Source organism: Corvus hawaiiensis, chromosome 30, assembly GCF_020740725.1.
Source record: "Corvus hawaiiensis isolate bCorHaw1 chromosome 30, bCorHaw1.pri.cur, whole genome shotgun sequence".
Classification (NCBI taxonomy): Eukaryota; Metazoa; Chordata; class Aves; order Passeriformes; family Corvidae; genus Corvus; species Corvus hawaiiensis.
Window position 1 is genome coordinate 5,385,749 of NC_063242.1, and position 19,112 is coordinate 5,404,860.

At 40.4% G+C, this 19,112-nt stretch overlaps 2 protein-coding genes across 2 annotated transcripts in view; both read right to left on the reverse strand.

The window, feature by feature from the left end:
* Positions 1-1,743: 1,743 nt before the first annotated feature.
* BLOC1S4 (biogenesis of lysosomal organelles complex 1 subunit 4) lies at positions 1,744-8,784 on the reverse strand. Its single transcript, XM_048289361.1, has 5 exons — positions 8,537-8,784; positions 8,107-8,178; positions 6,793-6,894; positions 5,991-6,125; positions 1,744-2,726 (listed from the first exon to the last, which is right to left on the reverse strand). The coding sequence occupies exons 1-5, from the start codon at positions 8,747-8,749 to the stop codon at positions 2,628-2,630; spliced, it is 621 nt and encodes a 206-aa protein (XP_048145318.1). The 5' UTR covers positions 8,750-8,784; the 3' UTR covers positions 1,744-2,627.
* A 1,068-nt stretch (positions 8,785-9,852) lies between these two features.
* The window catches only part of PARD6G (par-6 family cell polarity regulator gamma), a 65,507-nt gene continuing 56,247 nt past the window's right edge, over positions 9,853-19,112 (reverse strand). The window contains exon 3 of the mRNA XM_048289546.1: positions 9,853-12,613. Coding sequence (XP_048145503.1) covers positions 11,754-12,613 — 860 coding nt within the window. The 3' untranslated portion in view covers positions 9,853-11,753. The remainder of the gene's footprint in view (positions 12,614-19,112) is intronic.

The following is a 19,112-nucleotide window of genomic DNA, read 5'->3' on the forward strand; positions in this document are numbered from 1 at the left end:
AAAACTTTTAGCATAACTTTTGCCATGATTGCCTTAAAATGTTTGCCTAATGTCATAGAAGAAAAGTAAGATTTGCATGTAGACTTCTTTATTTATATTAAACATTAGCTCATTTCACGTGCCTGATACCCAACCTTTAGCAGCTCAGCAGAGTAATCACATCTTGCTTTACACCAGCTCTGGATGAAGAGCTCTTCATGCTAAAAACAGGTGACATAGCCCCATCATTACTGGCTTGTATCTTGGAACTCAAGCAAGAGGACAAACATTGTGTAAGGGAAGATGCAAGTACAGCTTTCTGGGTCTGTGAAAAATGATATCGGTGGATTTTGAGATGCAGATTTTATTTACAGCTGGCAACCTGGTAAATACTGAACATAGCTCATGATGTAGTTATTACTGGGTTTACACTAATGCAAGGTAGTAACAGACAGAATAAAGGAATATTCTGAGTCTTTCTTTACTGAGTGTGAACTCTTGGGATGTTTTTTATGCTATTCCTGCTTCGTGAGACTGACCATGAATAAGGAGACAGCCCAGGTGGTACAAACTCAACAGCAGAGTGCATTTTGTCATTATTATGAGAATGTCTTAATTTCATAACGGTGAGCTTAATTTCATAACAGATGAACTGTGACCTTGGTATTTTGTACCATGTATTTTTAAAAGCCACAATTTATTTATTGTCTGTATTTTTATAGCATTTCCTTAAAAATTTTTCCATGTATTGTCCATTATTTTCAGTAATAAAAATATTTTGGAGCATTTCCAACATAGAAATATACTAATTATAGGAACTGCCTAATTTTTGTTTGTGGTGTGCCTTGAAGATAGATACAACCCTTTTTTTCCCATACAACAGTTCAACATAAAGGCCACTACAGAATATAGGAAATTTCACTGTTATTAATATGAACAATATTGTGTGAAAAATACTCAGCTGTATAAACTTGCTGAAATCTTCATTCATATTTCAAACATCATCTGTTTAAAAGAAACTGCATTTTGGTTCCACTCAGCAGAGAGCAAAGTTATTTGGGCAGGTGATTCATTTAATTAGAAAGCTGTTCTAAAGATAACTTTTTTTCATACCAGTGTTAGTATGCTTAGAGTATTTGACTGTAGCCTTATGCTGCTACACTAAGTATGTACTTCTATTAGATCTCACAGAGGAGGGATAGACCTTCAAGCATTATTTATGCATACACTGAAAGGTACTGCACCTTTTAGAAATGTAAGTGCTGCTCCAGAGGAACATCTGAATAATGAATTATTTATGATAGCAAGGAGGATGGGAGGGGAGCCCTTCTTCAAAGTCATGTCTGTTTCTTTCTGCATGTTTACATGTAATTATTTTTCTAGAGTCTTGATGTTAAAATTCAGGTAAGTTTTACATCAGAACTGCTTTTGGACTTCAAAATCTTTGTTCTAATTTTTAAAAAATGTTGCTTCAGATACTGAAGATGTTTAGAACCCAATCCCTGCTGCTCTTTGGAGACAGGATCTATTAATATACAATCTCTGCTCTGCAACTCCATACCTGTTTTGTGCGTGCAACATGAAATCTAGAGAAATATTGTTTCTCTAAAGTACTCCTCCCAGACTCGAATTTTGAGTATTTTTAGTGAGTTACACTGGCAATAGAGCAGCAGTGGTAAAACTTGTTCAGATTAATACAATTTGTGATTAACACCTGCTACGTGGGTCAATACTGTCCAGTGAAATGCAAGACCACAACAGGGGTTAGCCAGCTATTAGTTTATTGATAATATAAATTGCAATCAGCATGGGAAGCCTCAGTACCACGGAGAGTTGTGAAGAAAAAACAGTCTGGTCAGGTACCGGATTGAGGTTCAGTCCAGGGTCATCCCTCCCTCAACTTAGAGACTTGTTCCTTTTGGCAGCAGGTTTTATAGATCTATATATCTCTCTCTATATAAATCTGCTTCATGCCCACCTGGTTACACATCAAACAATACAATCATGCAATAATTAGAAGCTTGGGTCACTGTGAGGATCACCAGTGGGGGGCAGGATGTTTGCTTTATGAACTGGGACTACATCACATGCATTGAGCCATGTCCTTGATTCCTTGATAATCTTCAAAGTCCTTCCAAGTCCTGCAACAAGTACATCCCAATGTGGTGCATTTCTCTGTACAAACTGCAGGGACCAGGCTTAAAACCTTGGAATAGATGATTTTATGCATGGTTTTTCTTTCACCTCAATCAGTACATTACGAAAAAAGACAAAACCCCCTTATCCTTGTGGTATAGCTATTTACACCTGCAGCAGCACAGATATTTACGTGTTAAAAAACTTATATACAATAGTACACTTCCTATTATTTCTGTATTTAAAAAATGTAATGCAAAAATATTCTTAAGTTCCTTCCCCCAAATAATTTGAAAACTTACATGGATGGTGTTTTAGGAAGGCTTTTGAAATAATGTGCACAAACAAAGATTACCTGAAAATTTTTGCCTGAAGGAAGACAATGAGAATCAGAACGGCAATATGCCATCAATAGTGCTGAGAAAATGCAGCTGTTCTGAGGTTGGCATTTCTTTTGTTCACTTGGCTCTCTCTATTCTGGCTGATTCATATCAATCCCAAAGCAAAAATCATCAATAAGGTGCTTCATTAAGACATGGAAAATAGTCTTCAGTCTTGAAGAGGACTGGAGGTTCATAGAGGCTCTGCTGTTGTCGTGAGGAAGACGATTTCTGCAAATTAGATAAGTTTATTTTTCGCCTTTTTCATAAAGCATTTTAAAACAAAGCCTGCAGAGCTAAAATGCAAAACAAGAAAAGTTTTTAAGGCGTATCTCCTTAGCTGAATGAATTCTGAATCATAGCTCAGATGAGTCTGGCATGTTCCTAATGTTATTGAAGAAATGCAGCCTTTGATCTTTGCCATTCCAGCACCTAACCAGGCTCAGTCCTGGAATGTGTATGTATGAGATGCCAGCACTGCAGGAACCAAATTGGACCATCCAGCTGATGGCAGAGTCATTGTAACCTTCATCCTTTCCAAGCCATACACCTTTACCTTCTCTGCTCCAGCCTTTGAATTCTCCTCAGCTGCTTCTTTTGACTCAACTCTAGGCCTGTGTTGTCATTTAGTTACTCACAAAGTCTTCCTATGGAAACACACCTAGCAAATGTTTCTTTCTAGAAGGTTGCTGCTCCTTCTGAGCTTCTTCACTGTTAAAAGTAATCTGGCAGTGGACTGAAAAAGAGCTGTTACACTGTTTTTCAGGAAAGGTGTACATGTTTCTTTTAAATATTAACTGTATGTGGTTTTGCTGTATCAAATGGCTCATTGGAAGAGACGACATCAAGGACCACTAGTGACTACTCTGTCAGCCTTGCTGCATGCAAATAATGCTGCAATGCAACACAGCCCCAGGGTCTGTTTTCAATACATGGCATTAAATAGAGTGCTTGAAATCAAGATTTCATTCATTAAAAATTGTTTTAAACTAATAAAAAGATTTTGATGAACTATTTTGTAGAGCCCTCAGTCTGGAATGAGGAAATTAGTCTTCACCAATAATAAAGTTAAAAGCATACCAAATATCATCAGTACCCTTGGAGTTTAGAATGCTTTTACAGCACCAAAATGAAGATATGAGTAACCATACCTACAAAACAACAAAGCAGAAATTTCCCAATATTCAGTTGAGCTGTATACTCGTACTCCATATGAAATAAGCACACATTCTCCTGCTATATACAAAATTGCTGATATACTAAATTGTCTTCAACTTTACAATAACATTAATTTTTCTAAGTTTGTTTTGCCATTCAAGTTGTGATGAAATTAAAAAATATAAACAAAGGTCTAATCTATGAACAGTGTATATTATCAGTGTTCTCTGTATCACAAGTTTTGCCAAATGTAAAAGCAACCTTCAAAATCAAAGTTGTAATTTTCAAAATAATTTCCTACTCTGTACTATGAGATAACACCCTACAAGCAAGGGAAACTAAGGTTTTCTGCAACTCCTGACACTGATTTAAGAGGTGCTGTATTTGCCTCTGTGCAAGGGGATTATTTCAATCCAATGAGGAAATTTATAGGCAGGCACAGTACCCACAATTGCCTAAGCACACATTTATGATTAGCTGTTTTTGCAGCTGCTTAACAGACATTTTTACCTTTTGAGAGTCTACATTCTTAGTGATATTAGAAGTCTTATAGTACTGTTCTTTACACTGCCTGGTATTCACAAGGGAAGAACTTTGGGCAAAGTCTGAAAGGGAGATTATAAACACACATCTTGAGAAACAGAAAATACAGCCTCTGTGTAAAGAAACATACATTTAAATGAGAAGAGAATGAGGGAACTTGACTAAATTAAAACTAGCAATGAAATGTGAACTACAGCTACAGTGAAAATTATGACATCAGAATAACCTTCTTTTCCAAACCATGTATTTTAGCACGGATGTATTGAGCCAGTTAAATGTCAGGCACGTGGAGAAATCTCTACAGGCATTTTCACTCTGATACACTTGTGTTTACTACTGAAAAGAGGTATTTTACTATGCAGCACCCAGAACCACTGAGGAACAGTAACCTGCCTTTTAGTGAATCAAATAATGCCAGTAAGTTCTGAATGTTACTTTATTGCTATCCATACTCTAAGAAACCACTGGAGATGCCAGGTTCACCTTCCTGACACTTTCAAAGATTTTCTACCTTTTTAATTGCGGAAAAACTGCTTATTTGATTAAGTATTCCCATACAACACTAAAAAAAAGCACTTTCTTAGAACTATCAAACTTTTCAACTGAAGATTATAATTCCATGGTTGATAACTGCTTTTAGCAAAAAAATGGAATACTGTTGAACATTCTTCAAGGCAACTTAAGCAGTTTTTTAGTTTTGTAACTGGCCCATAAAGAGCAGCTTTGTGTTGTTGTTTTAGTTTAGGTTTTTTTTTAAAGAAAAAATGACAGAACCCTAAACTTAAACAGCAAGGAAAATGAAGGAATGAGATGAGAAATTAACTAACTTAAAGACTGCACAGTAAACTGTAGTGAAGAACAGGTTCCTTGAACTGAGCCTTAACAAGACAACACATGTTCTTTTTATATGTATTTTTCTCTAATGCCACACATGCTTGGAATTTGTAGGAACAAAAATACCTCAAAAAACCACAACCTTCTTCCTCTCCCCCTCGATGAAGCTATTTTTTCCAGCTTTCTTACCAGAATACAGAAACCTGAGTTAGTACAGGATGAATATACAAAGATAAAATAATCTGTGAGCTGACAAGACGCAAAAGAGCAAAACTTATAAATGGACTACTGGCAGGTGATGTCAAGAAGCATCAGGTATTCAGGTGAATTTTTTTTTAACCAGAAGGTTATTTTAAACCCGAGGCATAATGCCAGTTCAGTGTTAGGTAAGGCATCTCTGAAATACACCAAAGAGAGCATTTCAAGTTTTTTGTAAAGACAGAGAAAACTGCATCCTTAGAAAGTTCACCAAGGTGGTAGCATGATTATCAAACAGGGTGGATTGAATATAAATATGACCTTTACTTTAAAAATACTGTGCATATTAGCTTTCATTTTCTGTTTTGGTAACATTTGTGCAGTGATGTTATCAATGCAGTAGGATTCTTTAGCAGTGTTGTCTGTACAGGCTCTTCCTACTCGTTTTGCATACCAGGAGAGATCAGGGGTGCTTTAGTATAAAGGCTTGTGCATTATGTGCTTGTTTGTGTGCTTCACATTCATTTCTTTGTGTGCTTGGCCTTGTTTTGCAACGTTACACAAATCCTTGTAAGAAATTATATTTTTAAGTCGGGTTGTTATCTTTTTTTTTTTAAAGAAGCCTGAGAACTCTGTAAAAATCCTAATGAAGTATATAAAAAAGGTACAGCTACACGTGTAAAAAACTTACTCTTCTTTTAATCATCTGCTCTAGTAAGCAGAGCAACTAAGCTGGTCACATGGCAGCAAAACTTTACTTACATTAAGGAAGGATGGCATGCTGATTGTGTGCAAGATTTTCCTGAACGTGCTTGGAAAAGCTCCAAGGTCTGTTTCTGCCTTTATGACCCGTTCTTCCAGTCCAGCTACGCTATTCCCAATCATTTTCACAAAAGCCTAGTGGGGAAAAAAACCCCCAAAATAAATACGACATTTTCACTAACAAAATAAAACAGGATTATGTATTGCAAAACAGTGGTGAAAGATCCGTTGCTTAAATGAGGAGTCAAAAGCTTCATGCTCTATTTCCCTTCTGCCTACAAGTCCATTTTAATGCTAGAAATTACTTGAGATACTTAAAAGGCTTAAAACCAGGTTAAATCTAATAAAACAATCTTCCTTTTCCCATTTACCTTTCAAAAAACTAACCTGGATTTTTCAGAATCTTGACTTCTACCTGCCTTTCTACAATCAAAAAACCAAGGGTCTGAATCAAGACTTTGAGGCTTTATTGGGGATCAAGAGACCTCTCATTCTAGTTGATTCTGAAATTTTGAAAGCTAGTGCAAAAAACTCTCTTGCTTCAACCAGTCAATGGACTTTTTTTCTTTTTTAATATGTTAACAAAAGATCTAAAACATGTTTGGGGTTCGCACAGCGCCCAGAAATTCTTAATAAATTTAGTCCTCTTTATTAACCCTGAAGTACAGAACCCAGAGTGGACATGGAGAACACAACTGACCTGAGCTCACTCCATGTGTGTGCATGCACACACAAATATGCAGACATTGACTCTTCCTCCCGTTAGGAAACAGAATGCATCTAGAAAATATCAAATACATACCTCTAGTTTGTCAATCTTCCTATATATCTGCCTCATTTCTGTAGCTTTTGTGTAAATTTGAGGTATACTTTCATTGACAACTTGAGAGGAATCACTTCGAATCTAAAGACAATTCAAAGAAATGATACATAAGTCAATGAATGAAATAAAATGTGTACTAGATTTTATTCTGGAAGCTAGACCTATGCTCCAATGAACAGACTAAAATTTAGAGTTTAAAAATACCAGACTAAAAGTAGTATAAAAACACTAGATTAAAATCAATACACTACAGCTTTTTTGTATAGTTTCTAAGAAACTTTGAAGAAAATGTATTTTGCAGAGACTAATATTTACCTTCGTAATTATAATAAAAATAGGCTACTACAATCTTTTCTGAACTGAGATTTTCCAAGACATACTAAAGAATTAAATATATTAAACTAAAATTTTCACTTAAGTTTTACTACCTGTACTTTTCCTCAGGTTTGTTAAAAAAGTCAGGCCACAAAAATCTTAGTTTACTGATATTAAAAAAACCTCCAGACCTACAATAAAGTTTCCCTTAAGAGTTGTGCAGGAGAACCATATGTGCTATGCTTTAAAAGACAGCCTGTCTACCAGTGTCAGCTTACAGGAACTTTACATTCAGTTTCCCCATCTAACCCTATGAGAAAAGTGAAAACAAAGCTGCCTCTCGGAAAAGAGGGTCCCCTCCCCTGAAGACAAATCTAGCTTTAGTGGTTTGGCAACTCTGATTAGATACTTTCATTAAAAAAACCCACAAAGGATGTCTTTATGTATTTTAAAGGAGAAGCAGAATATCATACTGTTCTTTTAAACCTCTGTCATTGCGCCATTCAAAATGGGATTCCGTGCATGTACATGGACAAGAATACAAATACATAAATATGCAGTTAGGAAAAATTTCTTCACTGAACGGGTTGTCAAGCATGGAAGCAGGCTGCCCAGGGAAGTGATGGAATCCCCATCCCTGAAGGTATTCAGAAGATGTGGCACTTTGGGACATGGTTTAGGGATGAACATGGTAGTGCTGGGATAATGGTTGGATTTGATGATCTTAGAGGTCTTTTCCAACCTAAGACATTCTATGATTCTATAGCTATATGGACACATTTTGCTCTGATGTGAAAGTTTGGTAGCTTTCATCCATGAGTTACCTAATTACCAAAATAAGTCATCTAATTATCAAATGTGTTTACATACTGGAATCTGCCTAGACTAAAGGCTTCTTCCTGTCTATGTCTTACTTACAAACACCGATTAAACTGTGTTCTGACTTCGAAAACACAACCACATGCAAGTTATACGTACCATGTCCAGCATTCCCACGAATTCATCCACCCTGGTCAGTAAGTCTTCTAGACTCTTGTCTAAGCTTTCTATCTGCAAAACAGAGGTCACTTGAAGTACTTGAAAACACACGCACACACAAAACCCCAGCCAGTCTCACAAACAAGACCACCGAGTATGGACACCGGTCAGACTACAGCCAGCCTCCCAGGAATCCCACGGCTTTTCCCTCTCTCGGCTTCGTTCAGCGCAAGGGACGCGACCCCCGGTACGTCCTGTCCTGCACAGCGCCAGACCAGGAGCGTCCAGCTCCAGAGGGCTGCGCTCCCACGACAGCCCTTCCCGGCGCCGGGCCCGCCGCATGCCCCTGTGCCCGGGAGCTGTGCCCGGGAGCTGTGCCCGGGCGCTGCACAGGAGCCCCCGGAGCGGCCCGGCCCGGCCCCTCGCCCACCTGCTCGCTGAAGAGGCTGCGGTCGGCGAGCAGGTACGCGGAGTAGGCGGCGGCGGTGGCGCTGAGCGACGCCTCCGAGACGTCCTCGTCCTCCGCCTCCCCGAGGCCGGAGGCTCTGCTCTGACTCTGAGACACGTTCCCGCTGTCCGCGCCGGGGCAGGCGTCCGGCAGCTCGGCTCCAGCGGGCTCGCCCGCGCCGGCGGCCGCCGCCATCCCACCGCCCGCTCCCGCCGGGCCGCACCGCCCCTCACATGACCGGGCGGGCCGGCGCAGCCGCGCTCCCGGCGGGCGGGGCGGGATCGGCCCGGCCCCTGCGGCCCGGCCTGGGAGCGGGCGGAGCGCACGCATCGCCGGTCCCCAGGCTTCAGGGAAGCGCTGCCGGCTGGAGGAAGCTCAGGCTCCGCCGTCCCCGCCGCTCGGTGGGACAGGAACGCTGCTCCGTCTGCGGGAGCGTTTGTGGAGGATGTGCCCTCTACCGAGGGCTGGCGTGCCGCTGCTCCCTCAGCCACACACCCTTAAAGCCCCGTTCGGTAATTTAATCCCATAGCCGAAGGGGCCCCGGTGTGTGAAACCCGAGCGGCTGAACCGCGTTTCCAGGCAGATTGCTCCGGTTACGGCCTGAGTTGGGAAGGGAGGTCACTGTGAGAGGACACTGTAACACAGCTTCACTTATCGTTATGGGGCACTCAAAACAGCAGCTGGGTTGTGTGTGTGTGAGTGTGTGTGTTTTCCCTAAAACGGCGTTGCACAATATGTTTGCAAGCCTTAAAAGTTATTGCACTAGGTGTTGGATCCAAAGCCAACACATCAACAGTTGGCTGTTCTCAGTTTGTAATTTGTACGTGTGTGTGAAACAACTTACGCTTCCTCCCTGCTGCGACGAACGGGGTGGAAAAGCTTGGACAGAGTGTAGTAGCACGCTTTCTATGGGCACTGACAGCCAGAGGCTCCGGGGAAAGGTGTGCAGTGGCAGGCAGAGGTATGCCCCTGGCTTTTTTCCAAGGAGCCAGAATTACCCCTCAAAGCCCTGAGGTCTGCAGCAGGCCATGCTATGAGGAGGGTAGGAAGATAGTTGGTTCCAGTGGAAATCAGAATAACAGCAGCCTTTAGTAAAAGCAACACTCAGAAAAAACACTATGGAAAGAAACTCGGTATCACTGAGCTTAAAGAAAGTGATCGAAGTCTGTACTGGTACAGAGAAAAGCAGGGCAGGAACATGGTTACATAGTTGAAGAGCCACCCAAACCGGATACCTTGTTGTCACAGGAAAGGGAGATACTTCCACAAAAAATGCTTGCAGCACAGGGAAAAAAATATAGAGTAGAAGTAAGACAGTGCACATTTTATTGCAGACAGGTCACATTTTCATCAGTTAACTAAGGTAAAACGAGTAACTTCAGCCAGACAAATCCACTTATTCATAAAAGTAGTCTTATTTAAGGTGTAACAAATTTTTCCTGATAAGATGGTCTGATTGCCTGAAGCATATCCAGCTATTCATTTTTTTTACTGCACCAATAATCAGGTTCTTTTTTAAAAATGAAAACCTTTGGTAAAGTACAAACACAGTTTTAAGATGAACAGGATCAATGTTCTATTCTTACTGTGCTGGGAAAACTAAGTACAGCTCTATAGCTGCTTCGATACCTAGTAAAGTTTTAGTTAGAGTAAGTGAAAGGATTTTAAAATAAACTCTTAAAGCAAATCTAAAAGAAATAAACTAAGTTCAATGTCCCAAAGATATTTAACTATGAGCAGAAGACTGGTTGTTCCACAGGTATTCTAAATTAGCGACAATGAATTAGTCCACACATCCTTTTTCCAGCCATTACAGATTCCAAAACAGAATGCAATTTTTCCAAACCAAGACTCCTGAATTTTCATATTCATAAAATATTTAAGAAATGTCTATTCCACCATATAAAAAAAGCTTTAATGTACTACAAAGTTAAAAACAAAGAGCAAATGACACAAGCTAAAAGTAGAAAAATACATTTTAAAACATTTATATTTTGTTCCTTACACTGATCAAGATATAACAAAATATTTTAGATTAGACCACTTTCATAAAACTCATGGCATTTCCAGAAGCAGACAGGTACTGACTCAACAGTCACTGGTCACTCACTAGCCAGCTGGCCACCCAGCAAAGGTATCTGAGCTTCCCAAACATCCAGTATATTTTAACTTTCTAGAAGTCCTGTGTAGAGATTAAGCTTTATTACTAGAGGAGTCCAAAAATAACAGAACCATTCTAAGTTAGGCTTGAGAGTCAGTCAGCACCCCTCCACTCTGCAGGGCAATCTTTTGTCAAGGAAAGACCTTGTGGATTCAGGGTGCCCCAAAGGTACAGCAAGGACCTGTGTCAGCTCTGAGACTTGCACGCCTAAAAACTCACACGAACCATGATTTTGAAAAAACAGAGATGATGGGGGGAGGGAAAAAAACCACAAACATAAAAAGGAGGTATTATCTAATAAATATGGTGAGAGAGAACAAGAACGCAGCGCGCTGCCCCCGCCGGCCGGCAGGTGGCGCCCACGGCCCGGCAGCCACGGCCTCGTCCCGCACCGCCCCTCGGGCCGCGGGAAGAACGCGGATTTACATGGATATGGATTTAGGTATCTACAGTTTCCTTTGGAAAATACATCTGCAGCATCTCCCGAACGCTGTAACCACCAGAATAGGAAACGGCTGCTTTCACAGAGCTTGTCTGGATTAGACAACGCTGAGAATACGGTGTAAACAAGTCGGCGGAAGGGCTGTGTGTAACAGCAGAAGACGGGATGGCTATTAAGAAGCACTCTCTCCTTAGCTGGTATTAGAAGAAAACCAGGTTCCACTTCAAATAGACATGTCTGTTACTATTAAAATCTAATTCATATACATGCATGTATAAATACATCTACCCATGCTTTCAACCCCGAGTATGTAACACTGCCATGGGTAGCCTGTAAGACTGCTTAGGTTTACACCAACTAAAACAAACTTCGGGGCTGGGACATAAACCAGGTTTTGCACTCTGGCTTTCTCCTGACAGATTTGGCAGTGCATGACAGTTTTATGCCTAACTCCAGATGCCACGTTTCCTAGAAAGCAACAATTTTCTGCACCCGTGAGGTCTATGAGAATATCAGCTCCGTTTTGTGCACATGTTGCACGAGTCGATTGTCCTAATTGGCACTTAAGACTGTAAGGAGAATTGCAGAAATTGCTACTAAAGTGTAATGACTGTTCCGTCCTCCTCAATACCTCCTCTGGGGATAACCAGACTGTGGCGGGGATCAGTTTTTAAGGAACTGAGTAATTTGTGGATGTTGCCGTTGCTTTCTCGGCCAGAGTTGTTGTTGAGCACCAGGTCCCTTTGAAGTCTGTGGCTAAGGCTGCTGCCATTGATTCGAGAGAGGCTACTGGAAGTAAGGCTGTGCAGTTTAGGAATGTGTTGTGGCTCCAGACCACCCTCGATGACAATGTCAGCCTCTTCATCACTCTCCATTTCATCAGGGTGGAAGTTCTGCAGCACGTGGGATGTAGGCAAGCTATGGTGACTCGCAGTGCTGTCTGTAGACTGGCCAGAGCTACCAGACATCCTGCTGCTCCGAATAATATTGTTCCTCTGGTTTGCTGGCTTGACTGTGATAATGAGATTATGGCTGTTGGCAATCATCATGTCTGTGACTTGGTCAAGAGTCTTTCCTGCTACTTCAATGCCATTAACTTCCAGAACTTCGTCATTCACAGCCAGCAAGCCTGTGCTCTCTGCCAAGCCACCAGGAACCATACGGGAGATGAAGATACCGGGTACTTTCTCCAGCCCATGAGGAGTAACCCTTACGCTGGTGCCATCGCGAATGTAAAATCCCAAGGGTTTCTCACACCCGTGTCGGTACAGCCTCACTCTCCTGTGTGTTTCAGGAAGAATGTCCACATCGATTATGGAAGACACTGGTCTAAAATCATGAGGCATGCTAATGTTGATGTGGGGACGCCGGCGGAGGTTGTCATTGCGGAGCGTCACCAGAGCTTTCTTCTTCCTCGACAGCGTATTGGTCCCGAAATTGCTGTAGTCCACTTCATCTGAAAGAGAAAAAGTACTAATGTATCAATCAAACAGAATAATTCAGTCTGCAGGGCATTTTCCTCCTCAAACTCGTTCAGTGAAGGCATATGTAATATGGAAATAATAATATGAAAAAAATAATACTAATATGGGAAAAAATCAAATTAATTATTCAATTTACTCTAATCTTTGTTTCACTTTACGTCCATCAGCACAACACTCAGAATGAATTGATTGTTTACAATGACTCCCCATACTTCTTCCATGTTTTGGAGAACAGAGACCTCTGATTCTTAACTCCTGTTGTCAGCTGTACAGAAGGCAATTACTTGCCTGATATACTGTCTTGGACGCAAGACTGTATTTTCAGGATTGGATTGTAATTTTACACATACATCTCAAGTGGGCAAGGCGCATATATATACACATTCCTAGCCTAAAAGTCTGAATTGGGGAGTATTTTAATACCCAATACACAGCCTTAACCTTAGGTACAAAACATGAAAGCAAGAGTGCAAGAGAGTAGTTGGATATGTTTTCAGCCTCGGCTTTTCTAGTAAGGAATTTTTGTTAATATGCATCTCTTCATACATCACTCTTCTCTTTGCAATATTTTACTTAATTTCAGCTGAAATTGACAGCAATAAAACGTTCTAAAAGTGCCAGGTAACAAAAGGTACTGCATAAGCAAGCAGCCTGGCAGAAAGAGAAGCAGGGAGAAGAAAACTCCTCTGCTTAGTCTGTATGCTAAGGATCACAGAATGGACATGGATTCACACACACACTCCTGCCTTTGAGAGCAAGATTCACAGGAAAATGCCTTTCTTGGGCCTGCAGCTTAAGGAATTGTTTAAATATTTCAGTCTCTGTAGCAGTGTAAAGTGATCACCTTTAAAGCATCCAAGTAAACTAAGTTATTCCACATAAGAAGTTCATGCTGTGCTTTGCATAAAAAATACTTAAGTCATGAAGTTATTAGTGTACAAATTGCATCACTGCATCTCACAATAAAAATACTATGCGTATTTTAAACGTAAACCATGCACTAGCTGGAAAGTTATTTCACCAGGAGTTTAAGCATAGTAACACTTTTCAGATAAACTAACAGACTTTCAGTTTATTCTCCTGTTGAAGACGAGCAGTAAAATACAAAAGTACAGTTACAGAACTGCCACTAAGAAAACTGCTTCTCTGACAAATCAACCTTTCATAGCAATGTTTGAGAAAGTAAGACCTCTACCTGATGAAGGTTGGAGGGGAAAAAAGGCTGTTAGTGAAAAGAAGCTTATAATTGCATTTTTACGTCTTGCAAGGTCTCATTTTCAAGCCCACTTTCTAGATGTATTATTGACAGACTTCAATTAAGGGAAACTAAGTAACACTAATTAAAGGACCCTAAAAAAATGGGGTAGTAGCAACCTGATCTAAATGAGCCTCCTCGGAGCAGGGTGTTAGATTAGCTGGGATCCAGAGGTGGTCCCTTCCAGCCGAAGTTATACAGTGATCCTACAAAGTCCTTTGGGCTGGAAAAAAATCATTTGAAGACTTCAGAAAGACTATTTCTGCATTCTCCTATAACTTATTTACACTGGCTATAGTAACCCTGAGGACATCACAAGGCATCTGAAAGGTCATCCTGAGGGAGAAGTTTCTGTGAAATGAAGATGTTCCTTGGACAAGTCTGTTGTGTTTAACTTCACATTCACCTCTTCTCTCTTCTCCCAGGATGTTCAGAGCTGTACCAGCTCTGTGTTATTTAGACTGGTGAGGCACAGGATTGGAAGTCCTTAAAATCACCCAAACACAAGAAGCTCCTAACTGGTTTCTGGAAGTGTATTCACAGCCAAAACAGTGACTGTGGAAGAAATGGCACCTTCTCAAGTTCTCCTGGTGGACAGTCAGTGCAGTGTCTACTCTTTTGGGTACAGTAGCCAATTACTGCAGCCAAAGCCAGGTATTATTCCTCTTCTTCCATCAACAGGATCACCATCTACATTCAGCTAATTCTGATACTTTCCTTGTAAAGTATGGGTGTACAAGAGATATCTTTCATCACCACAGTCTCCAACAGTGTACCCAGCTCACCCCCACAATTCACTGATAAATTTCTGTGATAGTCCTATGAAAACAACTTGGGGCTTCAGATTTAGAATCCAAATTCTTCCTTGCTTGAAATACAGTGCTGTAGAATAGTAGTGCTGTGCTTCAAGGTCCAAGAAAACCTTTATCACAAATTTTCAGCTTAAGATGCCAATTAAAATTACACGTGAGTTTATGTGTTTAAGACTGTCTCTTGCAGTACTGACAAAAAACCTGAAAACAAAACCTGCATCCCTTAAAGACTCAGAAAATTAGGCAAGTGAGTACAGTTCATTGCACTGTAAAATAAAACACATGCCCCAGTTAGCCATCTATCCCCTGGAAGCACCCAGGTAACTGTTACCTCCCTCTCTCTCTCTATGTTAGTACATTAATACTTAATTACTTTAGGGCAAACTTGCAAAATATTTGCTGACAAAACTGTTTTCTTTCCATTAATTAGCAACAACCTAGAAGAGTTAATTCTCACAAGATGCAAGTTTGTGGTGATGAAGTAGCAAATTCACAGTATGATGGCCCTCCTAACACACATAAATCATTTCTGAAGCACGTCCCTTGAGCTGACCCACCAGTAGGACAATGGCACAAAAGAAGCGGTTGTTTTGTGCCTGTGACCTCCTCATCTGTGCTCAGCCCACTAATGAGTCTCCCCAGATGATTGCCAGCATTCCTAACCTGTGAACAGCTTCAAAACAACCACCTCCTTTAATAACAAAAAGCCCATCTCACCACAAAAATGCAAACTTTTTCCTCCAAACATGAACCAGGCATGAGCAGGGATTACAGTACAAGTAATGCAGGTTACCTTCAGTGTGGGACCACTGACTGTTCTAGGATTTACTATTACAGGGCTGGACCATGTTAAAAAAAATGAAGTCCATGCCTTGTTGATGACTGGAGTTTTTGTTTTTAAAACAGTGCCAAGCACTAGTTTCAAACTCTGACTCTAAATGGGATTCTATATGAGGAAGAGGAAATCCTAATTTTAATAGGTAAAAACTGTTAAAAGCTATTACAGGTTGGAGAAATGAGAGCTCATTTGAAGAGCTTTTAAGAAAAAAAAGACTAATTAGCTTTATTTTCTTGAAAAAAATTCAAGTTTGGAATACATGCTCTTTGACAATACAGGGATTATTACATTACTTGAATTCAAGATAACCTGCTCTCCAGTAATTACATTCGCTTGAGACATCACTTTAAAAAAAACCAAACAAACAGACAAAAAAAAAAAAACCCAAAAAACAAACAAACCCCCAAAACACCTAAACAAACCAAAATAAAGCCCCAAAAAATCCTGTAGAACAAAACAGCTACACCCTCAATGTTGTTTAGAACCACTAATCTTGCTGAAGGAATAAAGCAAAGTATCTCAGCTGAAGTTTAACATCAGCTGTTGCTGTGGGAGCAGAGTCATCAATCTCTACCACAACGAAAATAAAATTTCCTTCTTCACAAGGGAACTGGGAGAAGTTATCCAACATCATTCACTTTTATCAACTACAGGGTGGACACACAATGGTGCACTGCCCCCTTCCACTACTAAACTGCTCAGGTGGCATGTGTCAGACTGAAATGGAAACTCTATCAGTGCATAATTTATGATGACACACTTTTAATGAAGGTCAGCAACTTGTTAGGTTTTGAGTTTCTCACCATATAGGATTTCAAGCAGGAATGTCACTTCAGCTAAAGAAATGGACTGCGCTTGATGCCAGGTCTCAGGCAAGACCAGAATATACCATATGGAACCAGACGGAGCTCATTTTTCATTTGCTGCAATATCAAATTCCCCTTTTGTAGAGCAAAAGGGATCTATAGAACTCTGTATGTATACTAGCATGAGAAGTGTCATCAAATGGCACATCTGAACAATGCTTAAAGCCCTAAATCTTACAGGGTATCATGTTTTCTTACGTCTCAAATGAGGCCAGAGTTAAATGTTGCTTACATACATTGTATTGTGACACAGAGAGAATTAGTCTTTTAGGCCTAGAAAATGTCCATCATTTCTCAGAACAGGCCAGATTATATGGATCATTCTAATCTTCAAGATGCAATGCTTTCAGATAAGATGTACTATGAACTGGATGGATAATCCTGGATAACCACTAAACTTTAAAAGACTTGGACCTGAATTCTACTTGTGCCCATAATTTGCTTCCGACTGAAAATACTCTTCCTGTAAAAAGAGATGAGGAACATAATTTACAGCTGGAGAACTCCTGAGCATTTAAATTCTCTCTTACTTGAATCTGCAAGCCAAAGCTACACAAAAAATACCTTGAGTTCTTCTGTAGGCCCTGAATAGCCCTGTTTCCCCTAAAAGCTTCAGCTTTCAGTACATTTTAAGAAACATTTTCTCTATTAATGAGTTACACAAAATCTGAAGTATTTTGGGTGCATCATTTCTGTTACTATGTGTTTGGTTGGTGGGGTGGTTTTGGGGTTTTTTAATAACATTATCACTACCTACTTACCCCTAAGGACCTTTCTGTTAGAGAAGATACATGCACAGATCTCTTCACGCAGAGAAGGACTCACTTTCTTGACAACGGTGATGGTGGTAGCTAAAAAACGTATCTGTAAAATCTGTAACCTTTGAGGTGCTCTTTTAACAATTCTGTAGTCAGCCTGTGACTTTACAGAACACCTTCTATCTTCCTGGTGGGCATCATGAATCCTATCGTTAAGTCACACAAGACATAACAGCAGAGCATATTTAAAGGGCTATTTATAAGGCTAAGAAAACTGCTTAGAGCATTTGGTTGTAGCCAAGAGAGTATTGTATTTCTGTAATTTACATGAAACAAGAAATTATAGACCTTCTGAAAAAACCACCAGGAGCACCACTCCCACTGCTTGGACAGCTGCTTTTCATAGGAACTGCCTGCCAGATAAAATACCAAAGCTTAGCCAGATAAGATTGTATAAACAAGCCAAATTCCACAGAGAAGCAGACTGCCAGGCTCCTATAGGAACAGTTCATTTCAGACTCTACATTTTCAGTGTACATGCACTCATGGCTTATTATTTCCTCTGGGAATTGTGGAACATTAGTTGACAGCTCTGGAAAGTACTTCAAAGACAAAGTTACTTCCACTAGGGAGAGCGGCACTTCAGGCAGCTTGGGAAGGAGGCCAATGAGTCATTAATAGTGAAGGGTAACCCCTCCATCCAACAGATCTCTATTACTGAGCATTCAAATTAGCAGCAGTCATAAAGCCATTTCAAGGGAACGTGTCATGTTTAACCCTTCTACCTTTCTGTGTTCCGGCTACAAAACACTGTCCATGTTTGACAGAAATTGCGATCACTTTCTGTTTTCTCAGAAAGATCAACACCAGAAGCATTTGTGAAAGCAATCAGACAGCAAATAAGCTGGCAGTCTCTCATTTATGAACCTGTAAGGCTGACTGCATGCAAAGGGATTTAAGAGGAAACAGATATGAAATGAACTATGACTTGGGGGGAGGACCAGTGCCAATACTGCTCATCAAGGAGTATTTAATGGCGGGAAAAATAAGGTTATCTGAATGCTAACATTGCATTGTATGTGTTGCAGAAATACTAAAAAAAAAAATCCAGCCACACTGCTGCCAGCAACCTCTGGGTGAACCAACCCAAAAAACCACACTATACGTAAAGTAGTTGTAGCTGCTATTCTGTCAGAAATCAAGTAATGGATCCCACACATGCACAGTCCCACACAGAGATACTCATTCCTCTCTCTCTCCTCATAGCACTGTATCAGAAGACTGGACACGATCTATCAACATTTAGAAAACTACCTGAATGTTATAGTTTAACACTCAACAGGACTTCAGAAGCACAAACTAGGCCTAGTAAACCGCAGTTTTGCAAAAGGCAACCTTCTTTTTCCATTGATTCAGTCAGGACTAGAGAGATAAATTTGCCTTCCTACTTAGGGAATGTTCATTAGTAGGTTAGGATTAAAATCTAACACAGATGTCTAACACAAATCTATCTTTACTTCCAAGACGTTTATAAACTTGTAATATCCTACCTTCTTTCAAGAAGGTAAATGTTATTTTGTTTTTTGGTTTAGCATGTTACAGCAGTCAAAACTAGAATTGCATTAATCTTAGTGTCTTTACAGTGTCAGACGTATAAAAACATTTTTAAGCTGGTTGCCTTGAGGATGGAGACAATCAATTCCTTGGGACTTTAGTCTGCACTGTTGGTGTGGCCTCCTGCACTTCTCATTGCTTGTCATCAGAGGCCACTGTTCCCTTGCTGAACCTCTTCCTTTCCCAGCAGGAGCCTTTGGTTTTGACTCCCAGACCCACTCCAATGCAGCAGCACGGCCTGCAAGTCTGCCCCATGAAAGAAGTGACACCTTTGGAAGAGATGGGTGCTACCAAATATAAGTAAGCACCCAGGCATGTACCTCCCAAA

Excerpts from the sequence above, each read along its gene's own strand:
- BLOC1S4 (XM_048289361.1), bottom strand. The coding sequence starts at position 8,749 with ATGGCGGCGGCCGCCGGCGCGGGCGAGCCCGCTGGAGCCGAGCTGCCG. Across the intron at positions 8,179-8,536 it reads GCAGCCTCTTCAGCGAGCAG|ATAGAAAGCTTAGACAAGAG; the intron begins GTGGGCGAGGGG and ends TCTGTTTTGCAG. Across the intron at positions 6,895-8,106 it reads TCGTGGGAATGCTGGACATG|ATTCGAAGTGATTCCTCTCA; the intron begins GTACGTATAACT and ends AATTGTCTTTAG.